This window comes from Schistocerca gregaria, chromosome 2 (assembly GCF_023897955.1).
Source record: "Schistocerca gregaria isolate iqSchGreg1 chromosome 2, iqSchGreg1.2, whole genome shotgun sequence".
In the NCBI taxonomy this organism is placed as follows: domain Eukaryota; kingdom Metazoa; phylum Arthropoda; class Insecta; order Orthoptera; family Acrididae; genus Schistocerca; species Schistocerca gregaria.
In genome coordinates this window covers 143,661,668-143,689,299 of record NC_064921.1, presented here as the reverse complement: position 1 = coordinate 143,689,299, position 27,632 = coordinate 143,661,668, and the positions used below count along the sequence as shown (strand labels likewise).

Sequence of the window (27,632 nt, the reverse complement as noted above, 5' to 3'; positions counted from 1 at the left end):
TTCACACGATCGTCTTTTTCGAAACCCATGCTGATTCCTACAGATTAGATTTCTAGTCTCCAGAAAAGTCATTATACTCGAACATAATACGTGTTCCAAAATTCTACAACTGATCGACGTTAGAGATATAGGTCTATAGTTCTGCACATCTGTTCAACGTCCCTTCTTGAAAACGGGGATGACCTGTGCCCTTTTCCAATCCTTTGGAACGATTCGCTCTAGAGACCTACGGTACACCGCTGCAAGAAGGGGGTGGGGGGGGGGGGGGGGCAAGTTCCTTCGCGTACTCTGTGTAAAATCGAACTGGTATCCCATCAGGTCCAGTGGCCTTTCCTCTTTTGAGCGATTTTAATTGTTTCTCTATCCCTCTGTCGTCTATTTCGATATCTACCATTTTGTCATCTGTGCGACAATCTAGAGAAGGAACTACAGTGCAGTCTTCCTCTGTGAAACAGCTTTGGAAGAAGACATTTAGTATTTCGGCCTTTAGTCTGTCATCCTCTGTTTCAGTACCATTTTGGTCACAGAGTGTCTGGACATTTTGTTTTGATCCACCTACCGCTTTGACATAGGGCCAAAATTTGTTAGGATTTTCTGCCAAGTCAGTACATAGAACTTTACTTTCGAATTCATTGAACGCCTCTCGCATAGCCCTCCTCACACTACATTTCGCTTCGCGTAATTTTTGTTTGTCTGCAAGGCTTTGGCTATGTTTATGTTTGCTGTGAAGTTCCCTTTGCTTCCGCAGCAGTTTTCTAACTCGGTTGTTGTACCACGGTGGCTCTTTTCCATCTCTTACGATCTTGCTTGGCACATACTCATCTAACGCATATTGTACGATGGTTTTGAACTTTGTCCACTGATCCTCAACACTATCTATACTTGAGACAAAACTTTTGTGTTGAGCCATCAAGTACTCTAAAATCTGCTTTTTGTCACTTTTGCTAAACAGAAAAATCTTCCTACCTTTTTTAATATTTCTGTTTACGGCTGAAATCATCGATGCAGTAACCACTTTATGATCGCTGATTCCTTGTTCTGCATTAACTGATTCAAATAGTTCGGGTCTGTTTGTCACCAGAAGGTCTAATATGTTATCGCCACGAGTCGGTTCTCTGTTTAACTGCTCAAGGTAGTTTTCAGATAAAGCACTTAAAAAAATTTCACTGGATTCTTTTTCCCTGCCACCCGTTATGAACGTTTGAGTCTCCCAGTCTACATCCGGCAAATTAAAATCTCCACCCAGAACTATAACATGGTGGGGATATCTACTCGAAATAATTTCCAAATTATTCTTCAGGTGCTCAGCCACAACAGCTGCTGAGCCCGGGGGCCTATAGAGACATCCAATTACCATGTCTGAGCCTGCTTTAACCGTGACCTTCACCCAAATCATTTCACAATTCGGATCTCCGTCAATTTCCTTCGATACTATTGCACTTCTTATCGCTATAAACACGCCTCCCCCTTCACTGTCCAGCTTGTCTCTGCGGTATACATTCCAATCTGAGTTTAGGATTTCATTACTGTTTACGTCTGGTTTCAGCAACTTTCTGTCCCTGTACTATATGGGCGTTGTGACCGTTTATTAATGAGAGCAGTTCTGGGACCTTTCTATAGACGCTCCTGCGGTTTACTATTAGCACATTTATATTGTTATTCCCTGTTGCATTTTGCCTACTCCTACCTTGCCGCGTCTCAGGAGGCGTCTTGTCGGGCCTAGGGAGGGTGTTCTCTAACCTAAAAAACCCCCATGTGCACTGCACACGTACTCCGCTACCCATGTAGCCGCTTCCGGCGTGTAGTGCACCCCTGACCTATTCAGGGGGACCCTACATTTCTCCACCCGATAGCGGAGGTCGAGAAATTTGCACCCCAGCTCTCCGCAGAATCGTCTGAGCCTCTGGTTTAAGCCTTCCACTCGGCTCCAAAGCAGAGGACCGCGATCGGTTCTGGGAACGATACTACAAATAGTTAGCTCTGATTCCACCCCCCGAGCGAGGCTTTCCCCCTTCACCAATTTCGCCAACCGCCTGTACGAACTGAGGATGTCCTCTGAACCCAGACGGCAGGAGTCATTGGTGCTGACATGAGCAACAATTTTCAGTCGGGTGCACCCAGTGCCTATTTTAGCTGTGGAAATAATGCGAGTTACACTCTGTGTGTAATTGTTACATAAATACTTTTGAACATGAAGGGAAAACAATCAGATCGCTTAGATACTTCTGAGCATGGTCTAGACGGTTGTTCTAGATGTACATTGTAATTGGCTGTTTCATTGTAATGGCTTGTAAAGTACTAGAATGTGATTCAAGGAGACTTGTAGGGAGGAGGGAGGGAAGCGGACTAGGAAAGAGGGAGGCGGCTGTGACATGGTGATGGCGATCATGATGGTGATGATCTTATTGAAATGCTGATGGCGTCACTGACAAGAGTGATGACATCACTGACGAGGGGGCCGGGCGTTCTGACGTCATAGAATTGCATTACTTACATTCCAAAGTATATCTAAGTCGTTGTAGATATACAACTACTCTGTACATCCGAAGACGGCATTTGATTCATAGATTGCTATGCAAGGGCAAAGTATTTCGAAAGCTATCGGTACATTTTACTGATGCTTTAATTAATTAATCTTAATTCGAAAATCTTATTTCAGTCGGGGCAAACTACATGTCAAATCATATCATTACCTTGTACACTGACTCGTTACTTCATTTTCTTCAGAATGATTTTTAGGCGAAGGATCATATCACGGAAGCTATCCCCCAAAAATCTTATTATATCATTGCGAATTAAGAGATGGTTCTGACTTCCGGGACATGTTAATAATGTTGCGGATAATTTCTAAAAGGGAAACAAATTGCGAGAACTACACTTACACGAAGAAAGCTGATAAATCAAGTATACAGGAAAAGGTTGATATGAAAAGAGACAGATAATTTGCAGCAATTTTTGTGTATTAGCCGAAAATGTCTGTTGCCTCAGGAGCACTTTTATCAAGCGAAAACTTATGATAAACAAAGAGGCTATCGTCTGAAGTAGTCTTTTACATATATAGAGCGACGTTTAAAGTTGGTGAATTCGCTAGAATTGCGTCATAGACTCATAGATTCTGGTCTGGGCTGGCTCACACAATATCGTCTGAAGGCGTCCTAGGTATCAGGGAGGGGCTAAATAAAAACAATACTCACGTCTGTGGAATGTTTCTAAAAGTACTTTGGTGAACTCTAGAGCGATGGAGTGTTGCATTTGTCTTGTTGGCGGTACAGCTGCAAGGTATTCAAGGCGAACAAATGGACACACATGGTCTGACAATACATTCCAGTATCGATAGCGAATGAGAGGTGGCACACACAAATACCTCTGCATACATGTATCGTTTGCGAAGTACTCATACCCTGCCATATCTGTGTACCGAAACTATTCAGTCATGGCAATCTTAAATACATCGAACTGATCCTCTCTTCATCGTAAACTCCATGCCTTGTGTGGTGAAGTGAGGCAGACGTACAGGGTGGTGGTATGGAAGCCACACAGTATGTGTTTCTGGAAGACGTAATTGTTGGCTACTTGCAGTGGCCCAAAAGTCTATTGGTGAGAAATTTGCAGCACTATCAATTATTACTATTCACGTTAGTCAACGTCAACGCTTTTCATCAACATGTTGTTGTCCACAACAGTTGTACCGTACAGCATAGGGTTTTGCCGAGTTGAGGTTCTTGTGACAGAGGTCGTACAAATTAATCTGGACACTGCGCAGAAACGCTGTGCCGTTCTGAGCACTGAGTGACTCCATTTCAGAGAGTCACTTACTGACTTGTTGAATTGTCGGTCTTAGTGTCATAACGTGTTGACATGTGCAGACTCACTAGCTTATAACTGATAAGTTTTGCATGTGAACAGGTTTCAGCTGTTGAACTGCACCTCCCCTACTGAGCAGTGGCCACGTGAAATGCAACCCCCACCACTACTTTCCAATGTCCCCTATCCCACCATACCATCTGCACAGGTATGGGCCAAGCTCTGCTCCCTTGACACAATGACATGTGAGAATCTCAGTGCCTGCATGGAAACAGAGCGCCCCTTACGCCGTGTATCCAGGATCTCTCACCCATAAAACTCGACGACACTGTGCGTCTTGCCCACTCTGGACTCGACTTTCGCATTGTAGGTCAGTGCAAGGTCTGACGTCATACCATCCACATGACAAACAGTACTATTCCACATGCAACGGAGTCAACAGCTCTGTCTCTCCAACACAAGAACAGTCTCTATTCCAGTTCCTCATTAGAGTGTACAAAGTGTTTTGTTTCTTGTAGCTTAATGTAAAATAAGCCACAAATCTTTATTACGCCATCAGCAGTAATTAGAATCAGCAAACCAATTATTGTGTGGGAATATCTAACAGTTTATGCTCTTATGTTTTTCTTAAGAAAGATAGCGGAAAGCTATTACAAAAAAATACCACACTGTTTAATTTGCGTGAAACCTTTATTTTTCAAGCGAAAATTGGTGGAATTTGACCTCTCTTGGCATGTAATAAGTACACTGTTTCCTTTAGCAGTACATTCTACACTCATTCAGCAACATGTATTGAATTTCTATAACACAAATTAATAACATGTTCATGATTTGACCTACGGTAATTTAATTTTAAGTGTTTAATTTAATTTAATTTAATTTTTTTATTTAATTTTAAGTGTTGATTCTCTTTAGCTTAAGTGTAAAAATTCAGAATGTCAGTTCGATGACGACACCACCTTGGTATGCAGTGCTGCTTCAGGCACAATAACCGTAGAGCTGAGATGCGACGCGTAGTCACTTTACTTGCCACCTGCAGGCGCTGCCACGCATTTCTTGCTGGCTGGATCGCAGATTAAGGGCTCTTTGCACGTGGGCGTTGGTGGCAGATACGGGTCGTCGTCTTTGCAAGACTGCCCCACATCTAAACAAATGACGATTTCTGGTTTACATCTGCGATAAGCTACTAAGTTCTAATCTCTTATCAAGATATGTGCGCAGTGGATTCCAAATAAAGTATCTAGTTACATTATGACTCATCTTAGGAGATACTTTGGAGAAAGAAAATTAGCAGATTTACAAGAAAGATGTTCGAATAGACTATTTGAAATTCAAGAGTTGTCAGGGGAAAATTGCAGCGAAAAGAATGTTAACTATAACGTCTACAGAATAAAGATGGCAGTTGAAGGGGCTGGACAGAAATATGGAAACATGCATGCTTGATCATAAATACAGAAGACAGCCAAGCCTGCAGTTTACAATGAACAGAATCTCTGCAATGTCCTCAATGCGTTGCAAGTTTCAGCAGTGTTCATAACAGTGTTGTATTTAGTTATGAGAGCAGTATGTCGGAGGTAAGTGAATTAGAAAATAGGATCATTGTTGGAGCTTCCGTAACGAAGTGATCCGAATGTTTGGTGTCCAAGAGATACCATACTGAAGATTTATACCGCATACAGGGAAAGTACAACGTGGACGAAAGTGTATGTTGAGTAATCGTGACACACCCAGTCATGGAAGGGGATTGTGACAAAAACTGAGATGAAGACAGCTACAGAAGTCGCTGCAGAACTGAATGTCGAACTCGTAAACCCTGCCAGCACGAAAACAACACGAATGGAGCTCCAGATGTGGGGAATTAAAAGGCGAGCTTGAATTCCAAAACAACACATCAGTGATACCATGCCCACAATGAAAACACTTGCTGCCAAATCCAAAAATCTGGACTACGGAGCAACGGAATAATGTCATGCAATGGATGAGTCTTGTTTGTTTAGAGCTTCTGGCCGAGTTTACGTACCGAAAGTGAAACGTGACGTTGGTTTGATGATGATCTGGATAGCCACATTGTATTATTCAAAGGGCTCCTTGGTCTGCCAAGGCTTATTTGACCTATTTCAGCTGATTAGGCCCATCCCATGGTAAGATGTTTTTTCTCCAATGGTGATGTTGTGTTCCAAGACGGCAGGGCCTCTGTTCACACAACTTGCATCGTCCAGAGCCGGTTTCCTGAGCATTGTCAATGTCACTGAGTTTTCGTGTTCCACTTTGGAGAGAAGGGTGCGTCATCGCTATGTATCTCCATCATAATAACCTGGGTTTGCCACTGTTTCACGGGACCTTTATTTATCAGAGACGAATTTAAGCTGTTTTCGATGCCAACGATTTTCGTACACCGTGTTAGGCATGGTAATGTGTTTATGGTGTACTCAAATTTTTGTCCACTCCCTGCTGTGTAAGAACCAAAGGAGATAAACGAGATCCTACGGGTGGCCTAAGTAAGATAAGGCAAAAGTCTTCGAACAACGGAAAGATAGTGCCCAAAAAAGATGTGATTATAAGAACATCGATAAAATTGAAATAAATCTATTTGAATGTCGTCGAATTAAGTCATTTCGAGGCAGTGAGATACCTAAAAGAGAAACTGAAAGCAGTAGTAAACTTATTAACGACGGCATAAGATATAAAATGTAAACTGCCAATAACAAGTTAAACTTTTCTGAGAAATAAATACATTAAGATTTATACTAAAAATAAATCTGTAAAAATTGTCGTGTCTGTTTGAACACGATTCTCAAAAACTGCTAGATGAATTTTTATGCGGTTTCCGCAGGTAGCTCGAACATAGCTTGGGGCACCATACAGACTTTATTTCATCAAAATAGGATCAAGAAAAAAAGTATACCGTAATTTAAACTTTTACTTAAAACCTTCGTGTCTCTCTGAGTCTCTGTTTGAACACGCTAATCTCCAAAACTACTGGACGAATTTTCATGGATTTTTCGTAGGTATCTTTGGCATAGCTTGGGCGCCTTGTAGGTTTTATTTAATCAAAAAAAGATTACGGAAAAAAGGTTATCGTGATTTAAAGTTTCGTATGAAATCGTCGTGTCTGCCTGTTTGTTTGAACACGATAATCTCCTTCATGGAATTTTCATGAGTAGGATTTATTTCATTAAAACCGGATCACAGAAAAAAGATATTCTAACTAAAAGTTTTATCGGTATCCTTACTAATAGTATAATTGAGAAAGTAACTCTTCGTTACATTTTTATCAGTAATCCACTGATTCGATCTCCATGAAATATGGTTTGCAGGTAGATGAACTCTGGGGGAGAATATAGACTACTATGAGAAGTGTCTGGTACGAGATACGTGTTGATTTGAAAAATATTACGCGAAACAGGGAAGATATTAAGACTTTGAAAAAGACTTTTACGCTAAGACTTTTGCTCTTTGTCACATTTGTGAAAATGCTTTTATTGGTTCATATGTGCTACATGACACTGTTCAAACTAATGAATGTAAAGGTTATTAATCTTCACTGTGTTTAATTCATACTTCCACACTCTTTGTTGCATAAAGTACATGGTGTATAACGTGTAGCTGCTTCAGTAGCACAGTGCATAGATGTGTACTCCTGCCCACGTCCTCTGTAGGCACTGCTCGGAAGTGACGCTGCGCATGCCAACGCATCGTGTGTTGGGACAACTTGGGAGGGGGGGGGGGGGGGAGAGTGGGGCGCACATTGCAATCCATGCTTATCCAAACAGGCAGACACATGAAGGTAGCTGATGTTATGGCACATACTGTAGCATGCTTGCTTTACTTGCCATCACTCATCAAAACAAAACTACTGATACACGAACGCAGCTGTGGGTAGCATCTGGTTGAGAATAAATTTACGTGTTAGGAAGTCTTATCAGATAGTACTTCTCTAGCTCGTGGGAATGAAATGCGGACAATAAGCAGTACAAGTAAGAAGAGGGCAGAAAGTTTTGAGATGTGGTGGGTCAAATGAATGCTGAAGATTAGGGGGCAGCTCAGATAACTAATGAGGCTGTACTGAAACAAATCTATAGAAAAGAACTAAAAGCGCAACTGGACTAAAAGAAGATATAGACTGATATGTCACATCCAAAAGAATCAAGCGGAAGTTATATTGGTAATGTGGGGAAATAAAAATAGTAGACGGATATGACTGCTTCATTATAAATCAAATTCAAATAAATGTAGTATGCAGTATTTATGCAGATATGGATAAAACTTCTACAATACAGACTTTTGTGAAAAACTTCTTCAAACCAGTCTTCATTGGCAGGAAACAAAGAGAAAATAAAAAACTACCAAACTGACAGATGCAACGCAAATTACGACATAACAGGGAGCTGCTGGGAACTGAAAGATTGCACATAAGTAGACAGGGTAAGGTGGTAGCTACCTATGGTAGAGATCTGGAGAAAATGTCTTGTAGCCCGTAAATAAGAGAGTTTTGAGCTCTTAATTCCGACAGCAGTCTTCGAGCAACAAGCTGGACGTATCTACAGTAAAGACCATCCTGGGCTTATATTTCAGCAATATAATGTCAGCAAGCACACGGTGAGTATTTCCACTGTGTTTCTTCGTGCTTACCAAACCGTACTTTGTCCAGCAAGGTCTCCGAATTTCTGCCCACTTAAGAACGTATGGAACATTGTGGGCAGGTCCCTCCAACCAGTGCGGGATTTTGACCTTCTAACATGCCAGCTGGACAGAATTATACATCTACATCTACATGATTACTCTGCAATTCACATTTAAGTGCTTGGCAGAGGGTTCATCGAACCACAGTCATACTATTTCTCTACCATTCCACTCCCGAACAGCGCGCGGGAAAAACGAACACATAAACCTTTCTGTTCGAGCTCTGATTTCTCTTATTTTATTTTGATGATCATTCCTACCTATGTAGGTAGGGCTCAACAAAATATTTTCGCATTCGGAAGAGAAAGTTGGTGACTGAAATTTCGTAAATAGATCTCGCCGCGACGAAAAACGTCTTTGCTCTAATGATCTCCATCCCAAGTCGCGTATCATATCTGCCACACTCTCTCCCCTATTACGTGATAATACAAAACGAGCTGCCGTTTTTTGCACCCTTTCGATGTCCTCCGTCAATCCCACCTGGTAAGGATCCCACACCGCGCAGCAATATTCTAACAGAGGACGAACGAGTATAGTGTAAGCTGTCTCTTTAGTGGACTTGTTGCATCTTCTAAGTGTCCCGCCCATGAAACGTAACCTTTGGCTCACCTCCCCCACAATATTATCTATGTGGTCTTTCCAACTGAAGTTGTTCGTAATTTTAACACCCAGGTACTTAGTTGAATTGACAGCCTAGAGAATTGTACTATTTATCGAGTAATCGAATTCCAACGGATTTCTTTTGGAACTCATGTGGATCACCTGACACTTTTCGTTATTTAGCGTCAACTGCCACCTGCCACACCATACAGCCATCTTTTCTAAATCGCTTTGCAACTGATACTGGTCTTCGGATGACCTTACTAGACAGTAAATTGCAGCATCATCTGCGAACAGTCTAAGAGAACTGCTCAGATTGTCACCCAGGTCATTTATATAGATCAGGAACAGAAGAGGTCCCAGGACGCTTCCCTGGGGAACACCTGATATCACTTCAGTTTTACTCGATGATTTGTCGTCTATTACTATGAACTGCGACCTTCCTGATAGGAAATCACGAATCCAGTCGCACAACTGAGACGATACCCATAGGCCCGCAGCTTGATTAGAAGTCGCTTATGAGGAACGGTGTCAAAAGCTTTCCGGAAATCTAGAATTCGGCATGATAGCCCTTAGGAGGACATCCAACAACTGCATCAGCCAATGCTAAGCCTAATAATTGCTTGCATAACAGCCGGAGGTAGACCAACGCGTTATTGACTCGCTCAGTTTATGAAGCTCTTTCTCTTGAGCAAATCAACCAATTTTTCTGAAACTATAACCATTTGTTTGTCTGCCCATGTACATCACATCTACCTAGTCCCATCCAATCTGGATAACTCCTTATTGGTGCGTGGGTCTTTTTTTTCTCTTACAGTGTATTTCAATATTCGGGCCTCTCGGGCTAACTACCCTCAGGAATAAAATTCAAACATTTCCAGTGGCCATTTCTAGTTTCTTCTACTAGAACGTAGCAAAGAGCTGAATCTTTCCGAGGCTTCCCGGGACCGATTTAGCAGGATTAAGGAATGACTGCCCCGTTCTCTCCATGAAGAGTAATAGATTACTTCCCCGGAAGTTGACCCCCGACTCTCACAATAACTGCATGGACGAGCACAGCCAAGGATGTGATATGTTACAAAAAGTATTCACTAGCCCAGAGGGTGAAATGTGATTAGGAAACGGAGATGAAGGAAATGTGGAGAACTTGCCGACGTATTTGGGGCAGATGTCGCAGAAGCCGCAGAAACCGCCCCTGGGTATGAAGACGCCACCGCGCGCACTGCACACTTTGGGGTCTATCTGCAGGCAGTTCACGCGTATGTCGTCGCAATTCACGTCGGCGGCTCTCGCATACTGAGCAAGCGCCACCACTACTAGCGCTGCAAACAGCTTCCCGAACATCTGGAACAAAATAATAGTGAAGGAACCAAACCGGTATCTTCGTGGACAACAAGTATGAAATCTGCAAACAACATTAATCTGGTAAACCAAAATTTCAGATATTGGGAGGACTGTAGAGGGATATGACTGGAAACATCTTTCTTGGCTGGTCGTTGTGGCCGAGCGGTTCTAGGCGCTTCAGTCCCGAACCGCACTGCTGCTACGGTCGCAGGTTCGAATCCTTCCTCGGGCATGGACGTGTGTGGTAGCCTTAGGTTAGTTAACTTTACGTATTTCTAAGTCTAGGGGACTGATGACTTCAGATGTTAAGTCCCATAGTGCTTGGAGCCATTTGAAGTATCTTGTTTATCGTATAAAGTATAAGTGAAACGGTGGTTCAACTTCGTTCGATCACTGGGACATGTTGGACATATTGTTTCAGATAATATTATCACTGGACTGGTAGTTATTGTATACCGACAAGGGATCAACTATGAAAACTTTTACTGTTAGGAATTTTTTAAAATTAACTGGTAAGACATTCTGACAAATGTCTGTAAAGGAAATCTCTCCCTAATCCGAAAGTATGTTCCAACTCAGTAGCTCTTTCCTAGGGCGTGGTCATTTTTCAGGTGGTGTGCCCTTGTCGTCCTTCGACCTCCGAATTCAACAACAGTGCAACTTAGCATTTTCGTATTTAGTGTTCATTGTTAGATAAAGAGGCAATAATTAATATATCGTAGGACGAGCTAATGAGAAAACCTGAGACCTTTGTGCTGGTAGCCTAAAACTTATCCACTGACGGTCCTAAGGTCCATGGTTAAGTGCTGCATTGTTCAAATGATCCTTCGAGCTGAGGTTATGTAACTCTTTGACTCCCAACAACACAAAAATATTAATTTTTGAATTTTTCGCAAGATTGACTTTTATTATCATAGTAAGCAACGAAAATGAGCAACTGATTATTTCAAGGAGATTGTTTCAATTTGGAACCGCTGGGACATACAGCCAAAGTTTCATGAGATATACTTCAAAGCAATTTCGCGTTATTGCTAGACACCATCCTATATCTCGAAACTCCCGTGACCTTATAACGCCCAAATAAAATTACAGTCCTAAGTAATAAGCAAATCAGCTTAAAATTTAATAAGCTTATGGCAAAAGTATATAATGCTCTAGTTGTTTCATTTCGAAAACACTTATAATAGCAGTAGCACAAACTCTAATTTACGTCAAGTTACCTTAGATATACACTCCTGGAAATGGAAAAAAGAACACATTGACACCGGTGTGTCAGACCCACCATACTTGCTCCGGACACTGCGAGAGGGCTGTACAAGCAATGATCACACGCATGGCACAGCGGACACACCAGGAACCGCGGTGTTGGCCGTCGAATGGCGCTAGCTGCGCAGCATTTGTGCACCGCCGCCGTCAGTGTCAGCCAGTTTGCCGTGGCATACGGAGCTCCATCGCAGTCTTTAACACTGGTAGCATGCCGCGACAGCGTGGACGTGAACCATATGTGCAGTTGACGGACTTTGAGCGAGGGCGTATAGTGGGCATGCGGGAGGCCGGGTGGACGTACCGCCGTATTGCTCAACACGTGGGGCGTGAGGTCTCCACAGTACATCAATGTTGTCGCCAGTGGTCGGCGGAAGGTGCACGTGCCCGTCGACCTGGGACCGGACCGCAGCGACGCACGGATGCACGCCAAGACCGTAGGATCCTACGCAGTGCCGTAGGGGACCGCACCGCCACTTCCCAGCAAATTAGGGACACTGTTGCTCCTGGGGTATCGGCGAGGACCATTCGCAACCGTCTCCATGAAGCTGGGCTACGGTCCCGCACACCGTTAGGCCGTCTTCCGCTCACGCCCCAACATCGTGCAGCCCGCCTCCAGTGGTGTCGCGACAGGCGTGAATGGAGGGACGAATGGAGACGTGTCGTCTTCAGCGATGAGAGTCGCTTCTGCCTTGGTGCCAATGATGGTCGTATGCGTGTTTGGCGCCGTGCAGGTGAGCGCCACAATCAGGACTACATACGACCGAGGCACACAGGGCCAACACCCGGCATCATGGTGTGGGGAGCGATCTCCTACACTGGCCGTACACCTCTGGCGATCGTCGAGGGGACACTGAATATTGCACGGTACATCCAAACCGTCATCGAACCCATCGTTCTACCATTCCTAGACCGGCAAGGGAACTTGCTGATCCAACAGGACAATGCACGTCCGTATTTATCCCGTGCCACACAACGTGCTCTAGAAGGTGTAAGTCAACTACCCTGGCCAGCAAGATCTCCGGATCTGTCCCCCATTGAGCATGTTTGGGACTGGATGAAGCGTCGTCTCACGCGGTCTGCACGTCCAGCACGAACGCTGGTCCAACTGAGGCGCCAGGTGGAAATGGCATGGCAAGCCGTTCCACAGGACTACATCCAGCATCTCTACGATCGTCTCCATGGGAGAATAGCAGCCTGCAATGCTGCGAAAGGTGGATATACACTGTACTAGTGCCGACATTGTGCATGCTCTGTTGCCTGTGTCTATGTGCCTGTGGTTCTGTCAGTGTGATCATGTGATGTATCTGACCCCAGGAATGTGTCAATAAAGTTTCCCCTTCCTGGGACAATGAATTCACGGTGTTCTTATTTCAATTTCCAGGATTGTATTTCCTCTCACTGTCAATCTCCTCAATTGAAAAACCAGTAACAGTAAAATTATAAATGTCCAAGCACTTTGCTGGACTTCTCAATGAACATCGGGTTATAGTAAATGCAACTCTAATCTGTCTCGTGCAGAGATATCGTTAATATAGGAATAGGTTGAAAAACTGCAAGGCTACGATGGAGGCTTAAGGAGACATTCGTATCTGTGATAAACGATTCATTCCAACTGCACCACATTAATACATATGCTCCCTCTTCACTACTTATTTGCGACTTTTTGGCTAAAACGTATTCCGTTATGAAGATTTTCTCTGTATTCGAAGGAAGTGAGGAGCTGTTACTTTTTTTAATCCTACAAACTCAGATGTGTAACGCGTCTACACCAGCTGAGGGAAAGAATCCTAGATTAGAGTCTCCGAGTTGCTTGTCCTGGCATGCTATAGGGCAGACAGGAGGGCGTGTACTACGTCAGATGGTCACCTGATGTCACTTAACGTATGCCTTCCCGCGAGACTTCTTCAATGCCTGTGCATCTCCGACACAGTAAACAGGATTCGGTACACGTTTTCGGAATCCACAGACTTGCTGCTTGTGCATAGAAAAGCTCGAGGTAGAGGAAAAGCTACTAGCCGGCTGTATCACGGACGTTTTCCGCAACGTAGCACGCCACTGCACAAATCTTTTGCCCAAGTTACGCAGCGGCTCCGAGAAACAGGTGCCGTCACCGTGAGGAGGCAGGAGTGAGGTGCCTCACGGCAACGCCGCACCCGAGGATACGAAGATGTACTGCATCGAGATGAAGCGAGCCTTTCAAGGATTACTCGAACAATTGCACAGGCAATGGGTGTTCGTCATAGTATCGCCTAGGACGTTCTATGTGAGTAACAGTTACATCAGTACCACTTACAAGGGGTACACGCTATGGGTCCACCCGATTTTACACAACGCGTTGCTTGCAGCACATGGTCCCTGCACCAATGCACCGGCACACCCCTGTTCATGGCGAGTTGTCTTCACAGGTGAATGTAAATTCACTAAGAACTGTGTTCTCGACTGTCATGTGATTTGGCCATACCTTCTTCAAAAAAATTGTTCAAATGGCTATGAGCACTATGGGACTTAACATCTGAGTCCCCTAGACTTAGAGCTACTTAAACCTAACTAACCTAAGGACATCACACAGATCTATGCCCGAGGCAGGTCTCGAACCTGCGACCGTAGCAGCAGCGGACTGAAGCACCTAGAACCGCTCGGTCACAACGGCCGGCATACCTTCTTCCACTCAAGCTAAATGGTCCTGCCTGCATACTTCATTTTCTTACAACAGATATTGGATCCGTTCTTGGAAGCTGTGTTGCTGAATATCCATCAGGAAATATGTTGTCAGCATGGTGGTGCACCACCCCATTTCTCACGTGCGGTTCGGAGACATCTCAACAACCGATATGGTGAAATGTGGTCAGGTCGAGTTGGTCCAACCTCGTGGCCACCGCTATCGCCGGTTTCAATTCCTTTGGACTTCTTCTTGTGCAGCCATATGCAGACTTTAATTTCCCTGACTCCTGTAGAGACAGAGGAAGATCTACTGGCACGAGTTCTGGCCGCTGCACTAGAAACTGAAGAGACACCAGGTGGGATGGAGAGCGTGTGCCAGAACATGCCTGTAACAACATTGGTGGTCGCCACGCTGAGCCGCTGTTGGAATACATCAGTACTGCTCCGTACGTACAGTATTCTTGGTTCTTTTTTGTTTTGGAATGATGAAAACACGCAATCTTTAAGTGTAATTACAAACAATTTTGCTTCATTGATAAATTGATGTTCGTTACGTTTCCTTTCCAATTGTTACCTAACAATTGTACTGCGTCACGCCTTTGTTCAGCTCCTCGAACGCAAGTGGATGACGTAAACAAGTGAACTGAAACCGTCGTTGAACCGAAACGATAAGTTTACGGATATGGGTTCCTATTCAAAATATTGTGTACTAACTCCCCTCTACAAATCCTAGACGTTTGTAATGTAAATTTTCGAATACCCTGTGTTAATCTTTTTAAATGATAAATGGAACATAACTAAATAAGTAAGTGTAAGCCTGCCCAGTTAGCCGTGCGGTCTAATGCACTGCCTTCCAGGCGGAAAGGAGTGCCGGTCCCCGACATCCGAGGTCCGGTGTGCCGGCCAGTCTGTGGATGGTTCTTAAGGCGGTTTTCTATCTGCCTCGGCAGATGCCGGCTGGTTCTCCTTATTCCGCCTCAGTTTCACTATGTCGGCGATTGCTGCGCAAACACTTTCTCCACGTACGCGTACACCATAATTACTCTACCACGCAATCATTGAGGTTACACTGGTCTGGTGTGAGACGTTCCCGGGGGGTCCACTGGAGGCCGAACCACACAGTAACGCTGGGTTCGGCGTGGGGCGGCGGTGGGTGAGTGGACTGCTGTAACCTGTTGTGGGGTTGCGAACCACTGAGGCCGCTGAGAGCTACGGCGGGGACGACGCCTCTCCGTCGTTTCTAGGTCCCCATTTACATACAATACAATAAAAAACTTCATGTAAGTATTCAGAAGTAATACTAAAAGGCGAAGTGAAATGGAACGATAGCTTAAAATCGGTATTAGGGAAAGCGAATGTATTCGAAACTCGAGTGTACCTTCATATTTTTAAACATGCAATGCCATACTGTTGAATCTATAGAACACTTGCGACCCTGTGAAGAAAACCTCCAATGCTGACTCACCCTGAAGAAGTCGTCTCGAAAACTGCTTGTCCTCGGCGCACGCTGGCGTATATATACACCGAGACCACTAATCGTTGTAACAGCTGCGTTACCTGTTACACCGTCTTGTTGACCTTGACAGAGTTCGTTGGGCTACCATGTCCGAGGAAATTCTCAGTCGTTCTTCTTCCCAAGCACTTTTTCCTTTTCCGGACTACACGTGAACAGTTGCTCGCAACAAAGGAGTTTTTTTTTTTTTGAGGGGGGGGGGGGGGGGGGAAGGAGCAAACTGTAGGCGTAAGATTACTTCCGCGCGAACTGAACAACATCACACAAATCAATTGCGAAAGAGTAACACAACCGCTGCTAGCAGCTGTAATAAATACTGTTCCAGAAACACTGGCGTTCATCTCGTTGAAAATTAATCTAAGCACAGCCTATACAGGGCCAATACTGGAACCTAGACAGCTTTAGGTGCTTAGAAGAGTATCTTAGAAGAGGGACTACATGCAAAGTCGGAGAACTTGCTGTCCACAGTTGAAGAGTTGGGCAAACATGTACGCAGTGATTGGCCGCCCACGTTTCTGTGAAGTCTGGAGTGTGGGATACAAGTACTAGCAGAAATAAAGATGTGTGGGTGGGTCCTGAGTCGTGCGTTAGTAGCTCAGTCGGTAAGGGCATTGCCCGCGAAACGCAAGGTTGCGAATTCGAGTCACGGCGTGCCACACGTTTTTAATCTGTAGGGAAGTTTCGATACAGTGTATACTCCGCCGTAGAATGAAAGATTTATATTGTATGCGCTCTCAATGAAGTATACTACATTGTAGGTTCAAATGGCTCTGAGCACTATGGGACTTAACGTCTATGGTCATCAGTCCCCTAGAACTTAGAACTACTTAAACCTAACTTACCTAAGGACACCACACAACACCCAGTCATTACGAGGCAGAGAAAATCTCTGACCCTACATTGTAGGCAATAGGTACCTGTAATAAAGTGGTGGCATTAGTATCTTTGGACACAAAGTTTTCAATAATTGTGTAAGAAATGGTGCATTGGACACAAAGTTTTCAATAATTGTGTAAGAAATGGTGCATTGTTTCCTCCGCCTTTCCACCTCGTACAAAACTAATATGAAGTATCATCCCCTTCCACTAGTTCACGTCTTGGGTACGCTTTTGCTAGATCGATTATTTCGAGTTAATTTTCATGATCATGAGTACATAAACCATATACCAGGTTGGTATAATTGTTTCCTGTGCACCAAAGAGACCACTTAAGCGATCAGCAATAGTTTCGCAGGAACATCAACATTTGACGTACTATGATGAACGTCAAGGTTGGAAATATCAGCAATATCCCATAAGTTCAAGGATAATAATGTGGGAAGCCATTATCCTGCGTATATCACAGCCAAAGTTGACCTCCATTTCCGAGAAAAAGAATTAGAAATGTTAGGCGTAGTGGACCAAGCGATAATCCTACAAATATCGATCAGGAACTTAAACGACGTTGTCGTTCTTAACTAAATCGAGTCTTTCGATGTAAAAAGGAAAAGCTAGGGGTTTCCGACCCGTCGACAAAGGTATTATTAAAGATGGTGCACGTGCTCGGATTGGGGAAGGAAGTCGGCCGGTTTCAAAGGAACCATTCAGGCATCTGCCTTAAGCGTTTTAGGGAAATCACGGAAATCCTAAATCTCGATAACTGGAAGGGGATTTTAACCAAAGTCCTGCCAATTAATCGTCCAGTGACTTTTATCTACTACGTCACGTCAGCCGGTCTGTCCTCCATTTCTACAAAGTCACAGCCCATATGGAACCAACAACACAGCAATGACGAAGTGCTAGGATGGGTTGTTTTTAGCCATGATCTAAGCTGCCTTTGAGAACATATTTATTTCCGTGATTGAGGAAATATTGTGTGATTAGAAGCTACCTAATATTGATTATTTGAAGTGATGACGACCAAATTTCGTTGTGGAAAATGCAACGATTCACTAGCATGCGTGTTGGAGTATGTTATTTCGAATGAAGATGTTTTATTTCTGTTCATTATGCACCCATGTGATAAGCATTATAAGGTGTTCATAAGGTAACACTCCCCATTTCCGTCGGTGTAGAAGCACTCAGTTATTCTGTATTTTATGTCATTGCAGCTGTACGTTGCTTCTACATGAAATAGTGAAGTTGAAAATGTGTTTCACTGGATTAAGAGAAAAACTGACCTGCTACCGTCTTTCCTCTTACCCTTCACATACACTCGCGATGGCTAATGGCTCGCAGATACAAAGGGACATGTCAGTTCTCGGTTATTCCCATGTCGCTAATTTACGCGACCACAGGGGTCTGGTGCTGTTCTGTAGCCTGCTATACCGGACAGCTGCCTGGGACGGGTGTCTATCTGGATCGCGGGGAACACCCGACTACTGTCCAAGTGTGTGGCTTGCAAAGACCACCAAACTTGACCTTGCTTCTACCGCAAGGCATACCAGTACGTGAGGCGGAGCTGGCAATCTGATGCACGTATGCACAATCTGGTTTCGAGAATATGGGTGATGCAAGCAAACCTGGAACTGAAATTCACGTAATGCAAGTATTGAAGGGCACACTAAGAACATAAACTTAAGGTCGTTTGTTGGTTTAAAGAGTAGGGAAGGGACCATACACTTAAACATTAGGAAGTACATTCTCCAGTCAATTAATGTGACAGTCGTGATGCAGCTGGATTCGAGTCATGGTAGCGGTATGACATCTAGCTAGCTTTATTTGGGAGAACAATGTTTTTCGCAGATTTCCTGCGTGTGTGACCATTTTTGATGAACCTTTTTTTCAAGCCAGCAACAAAATCTGTATGTAGGAGGCAGGTGTAGTAAGGTTGGCCATCAGTCACACTTTGTTTTACCAGGTGGACAGCCATCTCGTCACATGAGATGCCAGAGTGTCCCTTGATCCATAATAACTGGACAAGTTTGTATTGACTTTCACACTGACAGAGTAAATTACATCGAGAGCATGGCGGTTACCATTGGAGCAACACTGCTGCTTTTCCAGGTTTTCGAGTGCACTGAATCCGTGACAATAAGGATGTCATTGAACTGATTCGCCGCATATTGTAGGGCTTCCTCAATTGCAAGGACTTTGGCAGTGAAGATGCTGGCTTCCATTGTTAGCTTAAACATAGCCCAAGATAGTGGAACTCCGCAGAAGTAAACAAAGCCTGTACCCTTTCTTGTTTTGGGGCCGTCAGTGATTATTTTGACCAATGAGGGCTACATTGATGCAATGAAATCGGAAACGCCAGTAGAAGCAGTGAAAGTTCGATCACACCCTCTGGGCTGATAGAAGATTGTGGGCTGGTAGTGTAGTACGTTATACTACAAACTAAATGTAGGAGTGAGAAAGTCTTTTAGGACACGCATCTTCCTTGCTTCCACCAAAAGCGCATTCACAGGAGTGACACGGTACTGCAGAGTATTAACTTTGCTTAGAAGAGATGCCGAAGCATTGCCATATAACGTGCGCCTGTAATCCAGGCACGTCAGATAAATTCGGTTTCCGTTTTACGACAACTACTGCATCGTTTTCCGCTTCTGTGCCATCCTCTGCTAGTCCTGCTACGTGCCATCTATAAGTGGCCACTGCATTTTGATGTCGAACATGGGCGATGGCCAGATTAATGTGCCTGGACCGTGTATTTTCTGAAAGTAGTTGTCTTGGATGTGACCTTATATTGAAGCAGAATGTGGCCGAACAACAGTGCACATAAGAAGAGAATATAAGATTTTAAAATGTGGTGCTACAGAAGGATGCTGAAGATTAGGTGGGTAGACCGAGCAACTAACAAATCTACGGAGAAAAAGAAATTTAGGGCATAATTTGAATTAAAAAAGAAATTTTTTTGATAGAGTATCCAATGACATCAAAGAATGGTTAACCTGGTATTTGAGGGAAATGTTGGAGGTAAAAGCTGTAGATGGACATCAACACTTGCACACTGTAAGGAGCTTTAAATGGATGTAGGTTTTAGTGGTTTCATAGACGTGAAACAACAAGTGCAAGACTGAGCAGAGTGGAGAGCTGCAACTAAACAGTTTCGGTAATGACAGCAACAACAAAAGTTGTATGTGGGAACTCATTGCGCAGCGCTGTAAGTTCAGGTGAATGTGTAAGGTGGCAGAATAAATGGTCAGATTTGCACCTTACATGAGACCTTCGCACATCGCAATGCGAAAGTGAAGATACCTAACGTAATTTGGCGGTATGATAAGATTTGCCTATCAGTATTTAATGCAAAAAGGGACGGTAATTAATACACCGTTCCTATATAATGCATGTCTTTTAGCAGAAGGTGGAACAGGCAACGCAAGTCGCTTTTAGTTTTGAAAAGCCAGCTGTACAACAGCGTAGCAAAGACGCGCTGCAGGGGTTATGATAAAAACCACTTAAAGGGATGGTAGGAGGAAGGTCAGTGGCTCCAGGCCAGGTGATTCGGTCTGGTGGACTGCACAAGGGACATAGAAAAAATCTTTAGGATGCAGTGTTTTGGAATTCCAACGGGATGCGAACAAAAGTCAGTGATGTATTTTGTCTGGCGGGTGTGACACACAAAAAGATCAATGTACTTTAGGTGTCTAGAACTGACACAAAACGCCCGATTGACGGAAACGCACTAGGAAGGAGAAAAATACTGAAGTTTTGACGCAGTTTAATAGAAGGGACATTTCGATTGGTAGAGAGAATTTCTACAAAATGAGAGGAACATTCCTATTGGTCAAAAACGCTGTGACGTGAAAAAGAAACACAAGAGGAGGGAGGCAGTTCTGCCATGAGTAGGACAAGAAAGAAATTTTCTGGGAGACTCTTCTCTAAACTGGCTGCAAATGCAGCTTAACGCGCTGTACGATGCAGAGAAGAAATTTGTGTGAACGCTGTGTTCACAGCGGCTGCACTTCAGCTAGAAATTAGCTGTAGCAACATTTTGCTCCAACTGTGGAGAAATTAACCAGCCAATTTGGTTAACTGTTCTTGCGAGAACTGAGAGGGCGCTATAATAAGCACGCTGCTCCAACCACACACGTGGATATCGCCACCTACAAAGACTAGTGATGATAACGTGTTTTCTTGCATAACGAGAAACATAGGGAAAATTACTGCTGGAAAGTTCAACAAAGGCCAGAATTTCAGTGGGAGAGAGCGGCCTTGCAGACAGCAGTACTTCGCAGCTTAAATACCGCATGCAGAGGCGTAAACTTTGTTAGTTCACCGGCTTGCGTGCACTGTAGACTCGAGCGGCCTTGTGTAATCTTGCGCTCAGATTTGTCAGTTAACTAGCCATCCACCGTAGACTTGGTTGACCCTAAATAGTACCGAACTTTGAATCGGAATCGAACGATTTTCATAGTATTGACCAACATCATAATGTATGTGTAGGGGTAATTTTGTAAAGAAACTTCCAATTAAACTTTCATAATATTGTGTTTAGGGTTAATGTTCTTTCAGAGACTTAATATTTAACATTGTTGTGTATAAAATTATTTCACTTCTGTTGGCAAGATGCGTTATCCATTACGCTATTTTTATGTTGTTGAGTTGAAAATTGTGTAAAAGCGTGTAATTTTGTGAGAAAAATTGCGATAGTAAACTCGTCATTTCACCTTACACAGTTGTTCTCAATTCTAAAATGGTTCAAATGGCTCTGAGCACTATGGGACTTAACTGCTGTGGTCATCAGTCCCCTAGAATTTAGAACTACTTAAACCTAACTAACCTAAGGACATCACACACATCCATGCCCGCGGCAGGATTCGAATCTGCGATAGCCGCAAGCAAATAAGAGCGAGAATTACCTGTTGCCTGCTCATATAACGACAACAACACGAATGAACAACGTATGAAGAGATACCGATTGAGCTAACGAAGCCTTGGGAATTCCAAAGGGGGACCTTACCCTCACTCCTCCAGTTCTGTGGCTATACAAACCAAATACGGCTGTACAGCAGACACAGTGAATCATGTATACCTATAGCAGATTAAACGACAGCCATGGTAAGTTGAGATACTCAGCTAGCAGCGAACTTGTACCAGGTGTCAGAAAAAAGGTTTGCAGTGCAACATACTGTTTGTCAGACGTAGCCCGAGGCATTCATTGAGAGGTTGCTTATGCGATTCTATTGGAATTAACTGTCGCTCAATCACGTCTCTATTTAAAATTGTTGTATTGTAAACGAAATATCCCGTTATAGAAATTACCGTAAAAACTGAGTCATCGTTGTTAGGTTACAGTTGTTCATGTTCTTCGTCTTAGACGTTAGTCCGTCGACTGGTTTGCATCCGCACTTCATTTCTCTTCAAACTAAGTTAATCTCCCCATCTCTGTATACTAGCCACATGAAATAACCCAATTTGTGCTACACATTCTGATATTTGTGGTCACATACAATTTTTGCCACCCTACTCATGTCTTCATTTCAGAACAAAGTGTCTCCTTCAGCTATGAGTATTTGACATGATTTGATATGCTTTTTCCTTCACTTAACCCAATATTTCTCCAAATCACAATTTATTTCTACAGCTAATTGTTCAAATTTCTTTTGTAGCGCCATATTTCATTTCAGATAAAGCCTCTCCATCAGCTATGAGTATTTGATATGCTTTTTCCTTGACTTAACCTAATATTTCTCCAACTCACATTTTATTTTTGCAGCTGGTTGTTCTAACTTCTTCTGTAGCACCATATTTCAACTGCAGTAATATCAGCTTTTCTGGCTTTCGTAGCGTTTACGTCTCAGAAGCATATGATGTTATGCGGTAAAGCGTGTTGTTTTGATATCTTCTGCTCCTTATTCAATATCTATTTGGACCTCATTGTCGGTGGGATATTGAATACTTATCTTTCTTTGAACAGAATGGGCAGCAGACACTAGTAGGTGGAAGTGTAGGTTCACTCTAGAATTTCAATTCGTGTACCGCAGTTGGCAAGGTAATGCCCTGTATTTAGTCATATTCCGGCACGCAAATTTTGACTTTCTGGCCACAGCTAAAAACGTTTAGTGGCATAAATAAATGAACATAAAAAGTGGTTGGTTGTTGTAGTTTTTCAAGAAATGGGAACGTTTGTAGAGGATAAGCAGTATTCTCGCTCTCAGATAAAAAACATTCCTCTGGTCAATGGAAACTGTAGATGATTTAAGGGGTATATCATGAAGCCGCCGCAGTTTGCGATTCAGGATTTGCAAATCACGGTACAAGTATCAGGGCTGCCTCTAGCTGCATTACACGCAGTTCAGCGAAGAGCACTGCATTCCCAGAGATTTCCATGAACTTCTAATATCAGTGTTCTCCCTGCGAACACTGATATTAATATAGGAACGTCTACTTTATTATCTTCCTTCTAGACGATGTAAATCTTGAATCTAGATAATCTTCTTGAATAGGAATATCAATAATTGGAGAAACTCGGTGACCATCTCGAAAAAATTTTCTGGTACACTACCTGATAAAAAGATGAAGCAACCAGAAGAGGATGAAGAAACTTAAGATGTATGTAATGTTGTTAAGATGATTTCAGAATCTAGTCAAATTTACAAAGGACTTAGCAGTATGAGCACACTTATCAGTAGGATGTTGCACCCCCCGTGACTTGGATGCACACACTGATTGGGTTGGGAGTGTTATCTGCTGAGGCAAGCTGTCCCAGAACTAGCCCTTGGTACCTCGGATACTGGGACCATATAGATGCCTCCACACACCATGACCCCAGGAGCAACCTTACTGTGCTTCTCTGAAATATGTGGCTATAGCCAGATCGCCGCTGTATGCACCTAGTGCAGCACAGTAATCCATCACTCTACATCTACGTCCACATGGATACTCTGCAAATCACACTTACGTGTCTGGCAGAGGGTTCACTGAACCATCTTCAAAATAATTCTCTATTATTCCAGTCTCGAACAACATACGAAAAAAAAAGCACCTATGTCTTTCTGAGCGAGCTCCGAATTGTCTTATTTTATTATGATGGTCGTTTCTCCCTATGTAGGTCGGCATCAACAAAATGTATTCGCATTCGAAGGGGAAAATTGGTGATTGAAATTTCGTGATAAGATCCCGGGCCGGCCGCGGTGGTCTCGCGGTTCTAGGCGCGCAGTCCGGAACCGTGCGACAGCTACGGTCGCAGGTTTGAATCCTGCCTCGGCCATGGATGTGTGTGATGTCCTTAGGTTAGTTAGGTTTAAGTAGTTCTAAGTTCTAGGGGACTGATGAACACAGCAGTTGAGTCCTATAGTGCTCAGAGCCATTTGAACCATTTTTTAAAGATCCCGGCAAAACAAGAAACGGCTTTGTTTTAATGATGTCCAACTTATATCCTGTATCATATCCCTGACACTCTCTCGATAATTCAAAACGTGCTGCTCTTCTTTGAAGGATCCCAGGCCGCGCAGCAGTGCTCCAAAAGAGGATGGACAAGCTTAGTGTAGGCAGTTTCTTTAGCAGACCTTTTTCATCTGCCAATAAAACGCAGTATTTGGTTCGCCTTCCCCTCAACATTTTCTGTGTGTTTTTTTCCAGTTTACGTTGTTCGTAATTGTAATTCTCGGGTATTTAACGGCCTTTACATTTGAGTGATTTATCGTGTAACCGAAGTTTTAGGGATTCCTTTTAGCACTCAGATAGATGACCTCACACTTTTACTTAGGGTCAATTGCCAATTTTCGCATCATACAGATATCTTTTTTAAAACGTTTTGCATTTTCTTTATCTTCTGATGACTTTACTAGACGATAAACGACAGAATCATCTGCAAAAGTTCTAAGACGGCTGCTGAAATTGTCTCCTAAATCGTTTATATAGATAAGGAACAGCAGAAGGCCTATAACACTACCTTGGGGAAGGCCAGAAATCACTGTGTTATTCCTGGTTGCGGACGCCAGTATTTTATTTTGCTAGAAGCTCGCCGTGATGCAGCTTGATACACGTAAAGTAGCATATGGTACAAAAGTGGAGTGAGGTACAAGCGACAGATGGTACAGTATGTACCAGTCCCGGGGGAGAGTCCGCCAATTGCACTGAACTTCCTTCTGATTGGTCGGCATGCGGGTGCTAGGTGGCAAAATGTCTAAATTCTGTTATTAATTATTTATTTACTTTTCATTGTATTTAACCAATTTTTTCGTATGACAGTCTCTCGCGATTACGTTACGAGTCACTAGTTTTAAGACGCATAAAGTAATGATATTGCAACCGTAGTGCTTCGGACACTTTCGGGTCGCCTTGGCTTGCCTGGGAGACGAAGGACTTCGGCTGCGCAAGTCTCTCTGTTTAGGGCGTTCTTCAGAGCCGAACACGTAAGTCCCTGAGTGGAGACAATCTCCGACCCAGCCGGGAATCTAACCCGGAACCCTTGACTGACCACTGAGCTACTGGAGCGGACGTGTTGTAAAAGACAGTGTAAAATGCGCGAATATTTAAATAATAACCAAACAGGATACAGTAATGACGAGTGTCGCCTACCGTCATTGTCTGTGCTACAGATCTTGCGCTCTGTAGATACGGAGACTAATCTGGGCAAGTGGCAGCCCATAAAAAGCACAATCACAGGTTTGAGATGACAGCCTCCGCCGAAGAATATCTCTTGACTGAGGAACTGTCTTCTGCGCGATGGACACAATTTTAGAAGATGACAGGTTGATGGAAAGAACGGTTAGAGACTCTTATTCAGTCTCTCCAGCTTCCAGATCTGACTTCCAAAGGACACATAATTCATATCATCTCTGTTTTAGTTGATGAGTTTCCGTCAATTACTACGAACTTTGACCTCTCTGACAGGAAACAAAACTGAAACTTCTTTATTAAATATTTTACTTAAACTGCTGAGTGAAATTGAATGCTAGTGAAGTTACTTTCTCTTTACTTATTCTTATTGTGTCAACACTGACCCACAATATTCTAGCGGAACGCAGTCTGACTGCTCAAAAAAAGGATAACCTGACTCCAATAATTAATTCAAAAGAATGGCCCTGGCTATAAGGAAATCTTAACAATAGCCTATACATTTCATTAAGCACTTACCTCACAAAAATCGTCATTACGTGAACTACTGCAATACAGCGAGAGTCGATACTGCCAGCTAAATAAAAGATTGTAACTACTAAAGCCCTTAACTACTAATAGGAATGTGAGTAGCAGAGAAAAGATTTTGTTGCAAACAAAATAATGTCTTTTTTACCTTAATGATGTGACATCCAGTTCAGACATAAACATAAATCGTGATTGATATCTAGTGCAAAAGTATATAATCATAAATAATGTCCAATCTACAGGCCGAACATGTTCAGATCGTTATCCTACGCTAACGCTTCATACCTCTACCCTCCATAAACGCTAACTTCTCACATCTAACATCCATCGCTGCTGACTGTTCACCTCCAACTCAACAGTACTTCCATCACTGCTGGCAACTACTTTCCAACTGCCCCACACAACTGGCGATTAACTTCCAACAAAGAGTCAAACCAGCCACAGAGTCTGTTACAAAGAAAGCGTAGTCAGAGATCCATGCAAAGCGCTACACAGCGCTGCCAACACAGAAGCAGAACACTTACAATACGACGCCATTCATCAGTGGTCCATGCTTCGCGTTCTCGGCACGCAGTTGTTTTATGTTGCGAAGTTAACGGCAGCCTACGCAAGCAACTGTAATTTACTCTTGGCGGCTGCTGCTAGTCTCTGGCCGATGGTGCGTAATGACGCAGAATGTTGCAGGGAGCCCGTTGCTTGTTCTCGGATGTCAGGCGCAGGTGTGACAGCGTTTATGGACAGCCTGGTGCTTATTACGGCGGTCCTCTGTTGTGGTGGTCAGACCCTGACGACGAGAGTGCCCACCCCGATGTTCCCACACAAACCAGCATTAGGCCGAGTGCCCCACAAATTTGGATATTGCACGATTCGACCAAGTGGCAAATGATAACTCTGTCCCACACTAGTACGCAGCATCTCCGTGTTCGTCCCAGTGATCATTCAACATCTGACGCTGTTCACGCTGTTTGCATACCATATCAGGCCTAATTACAGCACTAAACACAAATAACACTAACACACTCTAGTGGGTGTACCACCTTTGAGAGAGAACTGCAACTACACTCCTGGAAATTGAAATAAGAACACCGTGAATTCATTGTCCCAGGAAGGGGAAACTTTATTGACACATTCCTGGGGTCAGATACATCACATGATCACACTGACAGAACCACAGGCACATAGACACAGGCAACAGAGCATGCACAATGTCGGCACTAGTACAGTGTATATCCACCTTTCGCAGCAATGCAGGCTGCTGTTCTCCCATGGAGACGATCGTAGAGATGCTGGATGTAGTCCTGTGGAACGGCTTGCCATGCCATTTCCACCTGGCGCCTCAGTTGGAGCAGCTTTCGTGCTGGACGTGCAGACCGCGTGAGACGACGCTTCATCCAGTCCCAAACATGTTCAATGGGGGACAGATCCGGAGATCTTGTTGGCCAGGGTAGTTGACTTACACCTTCTATAGCACGTTAGGTGGCACGGGATACATGCGGACGTGCATTGTCCTGTTGGAACAGCAAGTTCCCTTGCCGGTCTAGGAATGGTAGAACGATGGGTTCGATGACGGTTTGGATGTACCGTGCACTATTCAGTGTCCCCTCGACGATCACCAGAGGTGTACGGCCAGTGTAGGAGATCGCTCCCCACACCATGATGCCGGGTGTTGGCCCTGTGTGCCTCTGCCTCGGTCGTATGCAGTCCTGATTGTGGCGCTCACCTGCACGGCGCCAAACACGCATACGACCATA

At 43.7% G+C, this 27,632-nt stretch overlaps 1 protein-coding gene across 1 annotated transcript; it reads right to left on the bottom strand.

Moving 5' to 3' along the window:
- Positions 1–4,489: 4,489 nt before the first annotated feature.
- On the bottom strand, positions 4,490–15,830 carry LOC126336549 (uncharacterized). Its single transcript, XM_050000382.1, has 3 exons — positions 15,737–15,830; positions 10,239–10,431; positions 4,490–4,948 (listed from the first exon to the last, which is right to left on the bottom strand). Exons 1-3 carry the CDS (start codon positions 15,752–15,754, stop codon positions 4,827–4,829), a joined length of 333 nt encoding a protein of 110 aa, XP_049856339.1. The 5' UTR covers positions 15,755–15,830; the 3' UTR covers positions 4,490–4,826.
- Positions 15,831–27,632: the final 11,802 nt, after the last annotated feature.

What these genes read in the sequence shown, in the direction of transcription:
- LOC126336549 (XM_050000382.1), bottom strand. An exon ending in CATCTGCCCCAAATACGTCG is followed by an intron (nt 4,949 to 10,238) that starts GCAAGTTCTCCA and finishes TCATTTGTTTAG; the next exon opens with ATGTGGGGCAGTCTTGCAAA.